The 13,863-nt window shown below is 36.1% G+C and overlaps 1 protein-coding gene across 2 annotated transcripts in view; it reads right to left on the reverse strand.

The window, feature by feature from the left end:
- Window positions 1-13,863, reverse strand: part of Mettl15 (methyltransferase like 15) — a 168,877-nt gene that overhangs the window by 73,486 nt on the left and 81,528 nt on the right. For both annotated transcript variants that reach the window (XM_028767037.1, XM_028767036.1), the window contains one exon: window positions 4,220-4,356. In XM_028767037.1, coding sequence (XP_028622870.1) covers window positions 4,220-4,356 — 137 coding nt within the window. The remainder of the gene's footprint in view (window positions 1-4,219; window positions 4,357-13,863) is intronic.

Here is a 13,863-nt window from a genome sequence, read left to right on the forward strand (position 1 = left end):
ATAATTTTTGGGAATATGAACATGTGTTAGATATAGCTTCTTTCTTTGGTGAACAAGACTAGAAAGTGTGTTCACTTTCCTGTCGCAGTGCTGGGCACCAAGTCTGACTTGAACCTATCCATGCCTTCCTTGTACATGCGGTCAGTTCATGGCTTATCAAGTCTCAGATTCCTGGCCACTTTAACAGTTTTAGGCATAGGTTCTAATTCATAGAGTGAATCCAAAAAAGATGTGGTTGGCTTCCCCCATAACATTTGTGACATCATTGCACCAGTATGCGTTGCAGGGATGTCACTGCTGTAGGTTGCAGGATTTGTAGCATGATGATCCATGCTTCCCTTTCGCCTCAGGTAGCATGCAGGATACAGTCTAGTACCATGAAGGCTATTCAGTAGGTATAAAGCTTCAGTATTGCCTTCAGCAATAGGGCCTTATCATCATGTTGTAGGAAGCAAAGGATTGCCTTGGCAAAAGCCTTGGATGTTTGGGGGACTCCATGGAAAATCTTTGTCAAATGACTCAACAAGGTGTAATTCATTTCTGGCACTAGATGTTTTACTTGGTGGTACATAATGTATAGACTAGGCATATATCCCTACTATATTGTGACTCAATTTAGATTCCCTTCTTCTATGCACATATTTTAGGAATCTTTTACAATATTAGGTTTCCATACAGTTTTTCAAATGCTCTATAGTGTTGATTAGTTGCCTTTCACTATAGTTTATCCAGTATAAAATTTTAAAAAATAAAATAAAATCACTGAACTCTAGTTTAAAAATCCCAAGCCTTGAAAAACATGCTTATTTCATAAGCATCTATTGTACTAAAGAGTTTTTAGAAAAATTTCCAAGTTCTGAGAGCTATAAAGAAATTAATACATGTAGCTTCTGTCCGAGCTTACACTGTAATGCAAAATAGACAAGAATCAGATAATTTAATAAAATATTTAACTATGGTTGTAATCATGACTCTTAATAAGTACAGTGTGTTCTAAGGCAATACGATATCAGTATTACTCTAGTCTAGAAGATCTCTGATGATTTCCAGAGGAAATGAATTCCAGCCATGATTAGATGAATGTTATCTTGGTAAAGGAAGGAAGAATGTTAGAACAGAAGAAGAGTGTTTATAAGTAGTGAGAACAGAATATTCAAAGATCTTTAACAGCAAAGCAAATAGCACATTTTAAAGAACTATACTAAACAAGTCATCAGAACAGATGAAAAAGAAGAGACACATTAGTGAGTTAAATCATGCGTGACCCTCTTCAAGATTTTGAACTTAAGATCAATGTAAAGGCGCCAAAGTATTTAAATTAGGGAACTATTTTAATAATGTTTGCATTTTATTGAAACTGTATATGCTACGTAAAGCTAATGGAGCGAAAAATTGGAGAGGAGTTAGAACACTTATAAGATTAAGAATTATCACTGTCTGGAAGATATTATCATTGATGATGGTTAAATTTACTGACTTAATGTTACTGAGAACCATGTAATTTAGTGAAACACATCTGGGTCCAGTGTAGTAACTAATAGGAAAGAACCTGCCTGAATGTGGTGAATCTCATCCTATAGCCCAGGGCCAGATGGAATATCCAAAGGAAGGGGTTTTTTAGATAGTGTAGGCGTCTCTGTTTCAGCTTCCTGGCACCATGATCTGAGCTCCAGTGCAAAACCAGACGCTCCTGTCTTGGCTTTGCTAGAGAACATAAATAAATTATTTCTAGACATTGCCAATTGGTTGAAACTGTTCAAGAAGCAGGCTCAACCCATGAAGTTAAAACTTGTCCTTTTTTTTTTTTACTTCTTACATAAATTTGACAACTATTGAATAATAGTACCTTAACAAAAAGAAAAGGTATATAGCAAATATCTATGGAAAAGATGATATATACTGGATAATTTTCAGTAGATTGTATCATATAAATAAATTCTTCAATTACAAGGCTGGGGAAGACATTTTTTAAATACTGAAAGGAATAAATGCCTACCTTTCAAAAATCTGCTTCAAAATTATAATCCAATAATGGCATATTTTTTATTTCCTTCTTCAAGCACTTCTATATTTTTTGAACTTCATATATGGAACACATATTGTTCCTCAAGCAATTAAAAATAATCCTATGTGTTTTTAAATTACCTTCAACATCTATCTTCCAATGAGTTAAGCCTAAAGTGAGTGTCCTGCTGCTCCAATTTAAATGTGTTTCCTCAGCTGAATCTGCAGAGTTAGTCAGGAAGAGTCTAGCTTTCTAACAGCAGGAAATCTAACATATCATCTTTTCTGAAAGAGCTAAAATTGGTTACCAGAAAATTCTCCAATTGCATGAATTGTTTAGTTTTCAGAGAAAATGCTGGTTTCTAGCTTAGTTTTAACAAAGTGGAGAATATGAAATTTTTCTGGAGTGTATAGTGTTTAAAAATGAGAGCAACATAACTATGTGAAGAGAAGTAATTACAGTTATTTTTTCAAAAGATGTTGGTGTTAAAATGACAATTAATTCTGTTGTGTGGTTTAACACACATTGTGATTGCTTATTTCAAGAAGATAAACCAGACATTCAAACATACAGTATTTCTAGAAATGACTTCCTCTCAAAATTTTATCACCTCTATATGTGCACTATGGCATGTAATGCAAATACACACAAATGAATAAGTAAATTTAAATGAAAATTATTTCCCTTATATTCTTTTATTTAACTTTCAAAAATAGCTAGCTGAATAATATTTATTTGAAATATTTATATGTCTAACACTAATAGTTTCCACATCTGCAAGTGGGAGATATTCTACTTGGTAAAGTAAAATCCTCATAAAATAAATATATCTATATTACATTACAGAAACAGAGAATGATTTGTGTAGCTGAAACACATGCTCTTATTTTAAGCAAGAAAATGGAAAATATGGTCAAGCTGATGGACTTTCAGAGGAATACACATTCCTGACAATTTCATTGAAAGAGAGTCTTCCTCTTGAGATCTGTGAAGCCTGTGAGCAGAAGCAGTGGGAAGCATTACCCACCAGACCTAGACATGTCTCTATTCTTAGACTCTGGATACAATTCCCATACCATACTATGCTGTTTTGCCATAGATACCATTTTATTGTTCGATAGTTGTAACTAATAATAACAAGTTGACATAAAGTCAAATTCTAGTCAGTTTTCCTAATTCCAGGTGCAGAGCATGAGAGAATAAGAATCCTCATTCTTGAAAACAGTACTTAAACTTAGAAACACTCACCTAAGCTATAGAACACTTTCTGTTCGAAAATAAAGTCCTGTAAATACCATACTATATAGATATTACTGTATGATTCTCTTTTATGTTCCTTAAGCCGTGTGCATGTGTGTGTGTGTGTGTGTGTTTATGTGTGTCTGTGTGTACTTTTGCGCATACACGCACATGTGCTTGTTCATGTGAGTGTACATGACATGGCATGTATGGAGACATTAGAGATCTATGGACAACTTGTGGAAGTTGATTCTGTCATTCCATCATGTGGGGGTCGAAATCAGGTAGTCAGGGGTGGAGGTATGTACACTTACCTGCTGAGCCATCCCTGTGGTCCTATTTATTTATTTTAAAGGTGACCAACTAGTTCTAGCAAAATGATAAATCACTCTGTATGTCAATTTCAGGAAGAATTCAGAAAACAGAGGTGTATTATTGTGAGATATGTATAAACACTATAGGATCTCATATTTTATTCTTTTAAACTTGTCGAAAGTAAATACTAAATTTTTGCATTGTATTGAGTTGTATAATATTTTGAAAAGCTGGCTTCATATATTGCCAAGGAAGCATTGAGTTTCTAATCTCAAGGTTAATCTCAACTGGCTTCAGTTTGGTAGGCAGTACACACTAGATACTAACATCACTAAATACAGCTAAAAGCAGTGATTTCCTGACACTATGTCAATTATCAAAATATTTTTTGTAGAAAATTTCCACATATTGTTAATCTCGCATACTAGAAATTTTTGTATTTTTAATTCCACAGATTTAGAAAGAATACATGCATCAACGCCATTAATTTAAGAGGCACTGAAAACATTCTTCACATTAATTCCTCCTTTTGCTTGGATGGGTATAAAATAGCCAGTAAGAAAAAAATAGATCAACATTCAAAAGAAAGTAAATTTTAGGGAGGTAAATCAAACGTGGTAAGTAAACCTCAACACTAGTATTAAATAGAGTATTACTTACGGATACACTTCTGAAAGCTGCTCAGCTATAGTATAAGCCACTGGGTCTCGGTCTAAGGCATAGACAGTAACATCTGGTTCCTTCTGCAGAATGGCTTTTGTGTGTCCTCCAGATCCGAATGTCATGTCTAGAAAAACCTTACCAATACAGAAAAAGAGAATTTTTCTTTAGCATGAACATAACATTGTTGCAACTACTTTAATTTACAGTAGCAGAAAATTATAAAGATAAGAGAAATATAAAAATAGTATTGGTTGTCCTAAATTTTTTATTTTTCAGAATTGAGAGTTGGATTTACTTTGTGCTATAAGCACACACACACACACACATACATACACAAACACACACACATACACGCACACTAAGAAACAACACAGAAACCTGATTACATTATCAGCAAAATAATACATTGCATACACTAGAAAACCAAGACACATAATTTTTTTACCATGAGGTCAAATTGGTCAGATGGTGGTAATGTTTTCGTGCTTCATAGCTAGCTGACAACAAGAATTATTTCTAAAAACTTATCATTGGAGATGGCTTAAAATTGGTGTATCTCACTTCATAATGATTTTATTTAACTACTTTAAATAGTCAATGAAAGTGGGAATGAGAAGAGATGTTCCTAGAAATAGTCACAGAACTAATATACATACATGTGTGTGTGTGTGTTTGTGTGTGTGTAATCTGAAAAATAAAACAAATAGCACACAAGATCAAAAAAAAAAGTAAAACGCTTTTTATGTTTAAAAACTTGAGACAAATTCCAAGCTTATAGTAAAATTCAGTGAGCATGTTTACATTAGGTATGAATGTTTGGAGAAAAATCACCAAAGCAATACAATTCACAAACCTTCAAATTTTTCCAGTATTCAAAAGCAAGGAGGATAAAGGACACGAGAAACATTATACAGACTGGGCAGGTTCTATTTATGCATATAAACATGTATGCTACAGCAATTAATGAGAAATTAGGGAGGACTATATGGGAAGGTTTGGAGATAAGAGAAGGAGGGGTGATTTAATTATAGTCTAAATTTTTTAATTTTAATTATTTATTTATATTTCAGTCATTCCCCATCTCAGTTTCCTGTCTCCCAGTTCCTCATCCCACTCCTCCGCCCCCTTGACTCAAAGAGGGTGCTTCCCCTCCTCACCAGGTCTCCCCCTTCCCTGGGGCCTCAAATCTCTCCAAGATAAAGCACATCTTCTTCCACTGATGGCAGACCAGGGAGACCTCTGCTGTATATGTGGCAGGGGGCTCTGACCAGCCCATGTATGCTCCTGGTTGGTGTCTGTCTCTGGGAGCTCCCTGAGATCTGAGTTAGCTAAGACTGCTAGTCTTCCTATGGGGTCCCTCTCCTCTTCAGCTTTCTTTAATCCTTCTCCTACTTCAACAACAGAGGTTCCCAACTTGAGTCCAATGTTAGGGTGTAAGTATCTCCATTTGTCTCAGTCAGCTGTTGGTAGGGCCTCTCAGAGGACAGCCATGTCAGGCTTCCCTTTGTAAGTACATCATAGCATCAGTAATAATGCCAGGCCTTGGTGCCCAGCCAAGAGATGGATCCCAAGTTGGGCTGGTCATTGGACCTCCATTCCCTCAGTCTCTTCTCCATTTTTGTCACTGTAGTTCTTTTAGACAGGAACAATTATGGGTCAGAAATGTTGACTGTGGATTAGTAACACCATTCCTCCACTTGAGGCTCTGCCTATTTACTAGAGGTAGACTCTTTAATTTCTCTATACCCAGTGCTGGGCATTTGGGTTAAGGTCACTCTCACTGAGTCCTGAGAGTCTCTCACCTCCTAGATCTCTGGTACTTTCTAGAGGGGCCCCCACCCCGGCTCCCATGTCCTAGAAACACTCATTTCCATTCATTCTTCTGACTCTCTGAGCTTCACCTTTCCCCTCGACTCCCCACACCATACCTGATCCTGTTCCCCTTTTTACTTGTCCCTCTCCTCTCAAATCCAGGTCTCTCACTCCCTCTGCCTTCTGTGATTATTTTCTTCCCCCTTTAAAGTGAGATTGAAGCATCCTCACTTTGGCATTTCTGCTTGTTACACTTCTTCCAGTCTGTGGGTGCTATCCTTGGGTATTCTGTACTTTGGGCAATATCCATCCACTTATTAGTGAGTACATACCATTTCCTTTTGAATGTGGGTTACCTCATTCAGGATATTTTTTAGTTCCACCCATTTGCCTGTAAAATTCATGATGTCCTCGTCTTTAATAGCTGAGTAGTATTTCACGTGTAAATGACCTACATCTTTTCTATCCATTTTTGGTTGAGGGACATCTGTGTTGTTTCCAGATGCTGGCTATTACAAACAAGGCTGTTATGAACACAGTGGAGCACATATCCTTGTGGTATGGTGGAGGATCTTTTAGGTATATGGCGAAGAGTGGTATAGCTAGATCTTCAGGTAGAACTATTTCAAATTTTCTGAGGAACTGCTAGACTGATTTCCAGAGTGGTTGTACCAGTTTGCAATCATAACAGCAATGGAGGAGTACTCCTTTCTCCACATCCTGGCAAGCATGTTCTATCACTTGAGTTTGTGATCTTAGCCATTCTAATTGGTACGAGGTGGAGTTTCGGGGTCATTTTGATGTGCACTTCTCTGATGACTAAGGACTTTGGACATTTCTTTAAGTGCTTCTCAGCCATTTGTGATTCTTCTGTTGTGAATTCACTGTTTAGCACCATACCCTATTTTATAATTGGGTTGTTTGGGTTTTTTGAAGGTGAAGCTCTTGAGTTCTTTATATATTTTGGATATGAGCCCTCTATTGGATGTAGGGCTAGAGATGATGTTTTTTTTTTCCCAATCTGTAGGTTTCTGATATATCCTTTTCCCTTGCAGAAGCTTTTCAGTTTCATGAGTTCCCATTAATCAATTCTTCATTTTAGAGTCTGAGCCATTGGTGATTAGTTCAGAAAATCCCCCCCTACCCGTGGCAATGAGTTTGAGGCTCTTTCCTACTTTGTCTCCTATTACATTCAGTGTATCTAGTTTTATGTTAATGTCCTTGATACACTTGGACTTGAGTTTTGTACAAGATGATAAATATGGATATATTTTCATTTGCCTAAATATAGACCACTAGTTAGACCAGCATCATTTATTGACGATGCTTCCTTTTTTCCATTAGATATTTTTGGCTTCTTTGTCAAAGATCAAGTCCATAGGTATGTGGGTTTACTTTCAGTTCTATTCCACTGATCTAACTGTTGGTCTCTGTACCAATACCATTCATATTTTTAAAATCACTATTGCTTTGTAGTGTACCTTGAGGTCAGGGATGGTGATTCCCCAGAAGATCTTTAATTGTTAAGAATTGTTTTGGCTATCCTGGGTTTTTGGTTTTTCCATATGAACCTGAGAATTGCTCTTTCCATGTCTGTGAAGAATTGTGTTAGAATTTTGATGGAGATTATACTGAATCTGTTGATTGTTTTTGGTAAGAGGGCCATTTTCATTATGTTAATCCCCATCTATCCATAAGCATGGGTGATCTTTCCATCTTCTCAGATCTTCTTCAATTTTCTTTTTTAGGAATTTGAAGTTTTTGTCATACAGTACTTTCACTACTTGATCATGATGTATGATTGTTTTGATGTGTTCTTGGATTCTGTTTGCTAGAATTTTATTGTGTATATTTGCATCAATATTCATAAGGAAGATTGATCTAAAGTTCTCTTTCTTTGTTGGGTCTTTGTGGGGTTTAGGTATGAGCATAATTTTGGCTTCATAGAAGGAATTGGGTAGTATTCATTCTGTTTCTATTTTGTGGAATAGTTTGAAGAGAATTGGCATTAGGTCTTCATTGAAGGTCTGTTAAAATTGGGCACTAGAACCATCTGGTCCTGGGCTTTTTTGGTGGGGAGACTTTTAATGACTGCTGCTATTTCTCTATGGGTTATGGGACTGTTTAGATGGCTTATTTGCTCCTGATTTGACTTTGGTACCTGACACTCATCTAAAAAATTATCCATTTCATCCAGACTTTCCAGTTTTGTTGAGTATAGGCTTTTGTAGTAGGATCTGATAATTTTTTGAATTTTCTCAGTTTTTGTTGTTATGTTTCCCTTTTGAGTTCTCATTTAATTAATTTGGATACTGTTTCTGTGCCCTCTGGTTAGTCAATAGTGTTGATTTACTCAAAGACCCAGCTCCTGGCTTAATTGATTCTTTATACAGTTCTTTTTGTTTCTACTTGGTTGACTTCAGCCCTGAGTTTGATTATTTCCTGCCATCTACTCCTCTTGGATGTATTTGCTTCTTTTTATTCTAGAACTTTCAGGTATACTGTCAAGTTGCTACTGTATGATCTCTCCAGTTTCTTTTTGTAGGCACTTAGAACCTCTTAGTTTTCCTCTTAGCACTGCTTTCATTGTGTCCCATAAGTTTTGGTATGAAGAGCCTTCAGCTAACCATTGAACTGATCATGGGGTTCCCAATGGAGAAGTTAGAGAAAAGACTGAAGGAGCTGAAGGGGTTTGCGGCCCCTTGAGGAGAGCAACAATACCAACCACCCAGAGCTCCCAGGGTCTAAACCACCAGCCTGGGAGCACATAGGGAGGGACACATGGCTCCACATAGTTAGGGGAGGATGTCCTTGTCAGGCAAAGGTGGGAGAGGAAGTCCTTGGTCCCATGAAAGCTGGATGCCCTAGTGTTGGGGGATTGGTCGGCAGGGAGGCAGGAGTGGGTGGGTGGGAGCATGTCATCATAGAAGCAGGAGGAGGAGTATGGGATAGGAGGTTTTTGGGTGCAGGGGAAATGGAGAAAGGGGCTAAAATCTGAAATGTAAATAAAATATCCAATAAAAAAAGTAATTAAAAATTAAAAAAAGAGTTATACCAAGATATTTTATACTATTGTTGGCTATTATTATTGTTATACTATTGTGAAGGATGTTATTTCCCTCATTTCTTTCTCAGCCTATTTATCATCTGAATAAAGGCAGGCTACTGACTTGTTTAAGTTAATTTATATCCTGCCACTTTGTTGAATTAGTTTACAAGCTGTAGGAGTTCTCTGGAGGGATTTGGGGGATTGCTTTTGTATACTATAATACTGTCTGCAAATAGTGATACTTTGACTTCTATAATATGCCATTCTGTGCTACCTAACAATATTATTTCTCATCCAAATCATGTCTCTTTAGAGAGTGAATAATTTGCCAATAATGATTTTTCCAGGAAACCACTATACATTAGGACTCATATCTTTATATGGATTATTCTATATATGTAATGTCAGAACTAGATCTCAATTCTCTTGGTTACTTTACTTGGCCACATTATAGACATATTTGTAAAATTACAGTTGTTGAAGACCCTTGATGATCTGGACCATAAGAAACATGTGCACACAAAGCAGCTAAGGCTGATTTGGAAGTTAGGCCAGTTTCTGAACAATCTCACACAGTCATGCATTTAGCTCAATGGACTGTTTCAATAAGGTCCCTAGTAATATAAAATTAAGACAGTCATAATATTAGAGACAATGAGGAATAGCCTAGGATTATCAACCAGATTTAAAACATGTTTAAGTATACATGTTAAAACTTTATGTACAAACTTCGTCAACAGATTTTTTTTTCTGGAGAAAGTTTTCTCACTAAGTAGAAAGTGGTAGGCCATAAAAGAGAAAGAAATGTAAGCATGGTAAAAATTTACAAAGTTGTTAACATATTTTTTTACTTATACATTTTTATGTGATATGTATATCATCTGTGTTTATATAAAATGTGTCTGTATGAATGTATGTGTGAGTGTGTATGTGTGTCAGTGTGTGTGTGTGTGTGTGTGTGTGTGTGTACATGTGCTGGGTTTCATGTGTTTCCAGGAGCTTTAATTTCAGGTTCTCATCATAGTCTTTCTCCAAGGCAAACAGAAAACAAATTTTCATAAGTTAAACTTACACTGTCAACATCAGCCCATAAGCATGGCTATATATTTTCTACCCATTTAAACAGTAATTTTACATTTTTAAGAAATACATATGTAGAGGGGCTGGAGAGATGGCTTGATGATCATGAGCACTGGTTATTCTTCAAGTGGATCCAGGTTCAGTTCCTAGCACCCACATGGCAGCTTACAACCATCTGTAACTCCTGTTCCAGAAAATCCAAAGCTTTCTTGTAGCCTCTGCAAGCACCAGACAAGCACATTTGTGCATAGATGTTTATGCAAGCAAAATACATATACATGCAGAATATAAGATATTAAATATTTTAAGAAGAAACATATATGCAAATCTCACGATCAAATATCTTTATATTACAGTGCATAGCTTCATGCACTTTATGACTAGGCAAGCCCCTTCTGTTTTAAAGACATGATTTCAGCATAATTCAAACAAAGAACTTTCCCAGGCAAAGCTTGTCTGCTATCACCATCAATTATTGACTGAACACTGGATTTAAATAAGCAATTTTCATTTGATTTACTTTTCCAAAGTCAAATGACTTCCAATGAGTTTCTGAAAAGGAAAACTTTCCTTATTTGAAAATATTCCAGAATATGCAAAATGATGTTTATAATTTATACAATTATATTTTAATATAACGTGAATATGTTCTTGAAAATGTACTATCAATCAAGGAAATTTTCCCATGAAGAGAAAAAACATTATTATTAACCAAATGTAACATACAAGAGGGAGATAAATGGTATCTCCAAGCTCATGTTACCTACTTTAAATGACTTAATTTAAAACAAAACAAAACAAAAAAACAGCCTTAGTATTGGCACTGAATTTGTTCTGGATAACTTCCTTATTACAATACTAACTTATTAACGACCATGTCATTTTAGTTCTCTGGGTTTCAGAAGTATCTTCATCTAAGGAGAAATGGAAGTGATTTTACAGTTTACCAAGCATTAGAGTCTTGCTGCCTGGTCTAATGAAACCTCAGGGAAGGAAGTGGACAAGTAGACATAGTCCACTTTTTAAGAGAAAACACATGTAACAGTGCAATGGGAGATCAGCAACTGAAAGGAAAGCACCCCTAGCTCACCAGCTCCAAGTCTTACCAGTGAGCTTTCAAAACAAAATAAAAAGTAAATGACAGAGGACAGCAATTAAACGGTGACAAGTACAACAGGAAGGAAGCATGGCATAGATGGCATTGTTAAACAAGTGACAACAATTTGTGAATCAGCCATGCTCACTGGGATGGATTAGGTCCTAGAAAAATGTCTTCCATCCATGCTTCCTCCTTCTCTTCCTCTGTCCCTGTTTCTCTCAGTCTCTACCTCTTCTTCCTTCTTCCCTTCAGTCCCACTCCTTGTTCCAAGATTAATTCTGAGATTTGCTTGTGTATATCCTGCAATCTTCCTTCTCTTTTTAGTCAGACATTTTAAGGATATATGTTTCTTGTGGGTTTCTTGATGTTCTTTTTCTGTCTTGTTTTATTTTGTCTTTGTTGTTGTCATCGTTTGCTTGTTTGGGACAGAAAAAATGTGTTTTATATTTCCTATCTTTTGGAGAACACAAAAACATTTTATTGCAAAGCATAGCAACTTTTAGTAAAAATAAACAGAAGGTGCTGGTTAACTAGCAGAGAAATTGTATTTAAGAAAAGTACTTCTCTGCAATTGGATAGAGGAAAGAGAAAAGATAGGCAAGTCATGACTTTATTAGTATAAAATAAGAACAGTTTGCTGTCTGATGGACTAAAGGGATGATCCCTGGGTTATGGATACCCAGTACTTCTTGTGATGTTTCTTTCCCTCTATAGCACAAAAGAGAATGACTTTTGGTTTTAGTGTGTATTTATAAACAAACAAAATGACTCTCAGGAATGTTCACAGAGGCATGAAGTACATCTGTGCACTTCTGGATGAGGAGGTATATGGGGAGGATCGAAAAAAATATCTTCTCAGAATAAAAATAAAAATGGCTATTCATAATAGTCAGAAACTACAAACAACCCAGATGTCCCTCAACTAAAGAATGGATGAAGAAAATATGGCTCATTTACACAGTGAAATACTACTCAGCTATTAAAAAAAAGACAAGGATATCATGAAATTCAACATGAAGCATCATCAATGAAAGGCAAAGGGATGGAACTAGAAAATTTCATCCTGAGTGAGATAACCCAGACCCAAAAAAGACATGCAAGGTATGTACTCTCTTATAAGTGGATTCTAGCCACAAATTATAGAATATCTATGCTACAAACCACAGTCACAAAGAAGAAAAAAATGGAAGGAGGGGATCAAGCAAGAACTCTTTACTTTCATTCATCCAGAAAACAAAATAGTCATCAAGCAGATGGAGGAAATGGGTGTGAGAGGGGATGGGAAGGATAACAGGAGTGGGTGGGGACCAGGTGAATGAAGAGCCAGGAGAGAGGGCCAGGAGAATTAATGGAAACTGGCAATAGGAGAGGCTCCCAGGAGTCTATAGGGATGATTCTAGCTGAATCTCCTAGAAGGAGGGAATATGGAGCCTTAAATGGCCACCTACTATAGCCATGTAGGACTGCCAGTGGAGGGATAAGCACACCAACTCTCTCACAAAACCTTCATTCCAAAATTTGCCCTGCTCACAAGAAGCACAGGGACAAAGATAGAACATGAAGATAATTAATTCATTAAAAAAGAGAGAACTCTTTAATGAAATGTCCTTCCCCATCTCTTTTGAATCATTTTGGTTGAACGTCTATTTTATGAGATATTAGGATGGTTACTCCAGCTTGCTTCTTGGGCCCACTGGTTCCCCCAACTTGCTCAGAGAAGAAGGCGAGGAGGAATGGGGGATGGATTGTGGGAGGTGGTGGGTGAGAGGAAGGGGAACAGAGAGTGAGATGTAAAATTAATAAATAAAAACTAAAATTAAATTAAAACAAAACCCAACAACAAAAAAAGCGAGAACTCCTTAAGGACATTCATAATTTATAATCCATTGTACTGTTTAATTCTATAACATGATTTATTTGTTAGTTGGCAATCTTTATATTTAAGAGGAGAAAGTAATAAATATTTTCAACTTTGGGTTAACTTGTTTTAATGTAATACAATTAAACAATAGTTTATCTTTACAATCATCTAAAAATCAAAAAAGTTACACTGTTCTACCTGTTTCCTTCACAATGAATCACCTGAATCACAGTTATAGACCTGATTTCAATACAGAAAAGAACAAATTACAGAGCAAATAGTGATATAACAGACTATTCTAATCCTTTAACTTATGAGGAGACAGAAGTCAAGAAGGAAGTTGTTTGAGGACAATGGCTATACTTAAATCTATCATTTTTGTGATCTTTCTACTTTATCCCATAATACTCCCTGTCAAAATTACATGATATCATTGAAATGAAAATTTGTTCTTTGAAAAAAAAATTTTTTTAATATGTGCAAGCCCTAAGTATAAGCTTTGCTCCATATGTCTCCACCATACTTAAAAGCACCTATTATTCAACCATTTCACATTGTGCGGTGTCTTTATGAAGATAAGCCAGTTGAACATATTACACAAATAAAACACATGTTCTGCATGATACTTGGTGCATATATAACTTACTATTTGTCACCCACCCTGATCAAGACAAAACTACTCACAGGTTATAGCTTTAAGGTTGAACTGTGAAATGTAAAAGTAGCAACAAAAGTTGAAA

Source organism: Grammomys surdaster, unplaced genomic scaffold, assembly GCF_004785775.1.
Source record: "Grammomys surdaster isolate TR1022 unplaced genomic scaffold, NIH_TR_1.0 170, whole genome shotgun sequence".
Lineage (NCBI taxonomy): Eukaryota > Metazoa > Chordata > Mammalia > Rodentia > Muridae > Grammomys > Grammomys surdaster.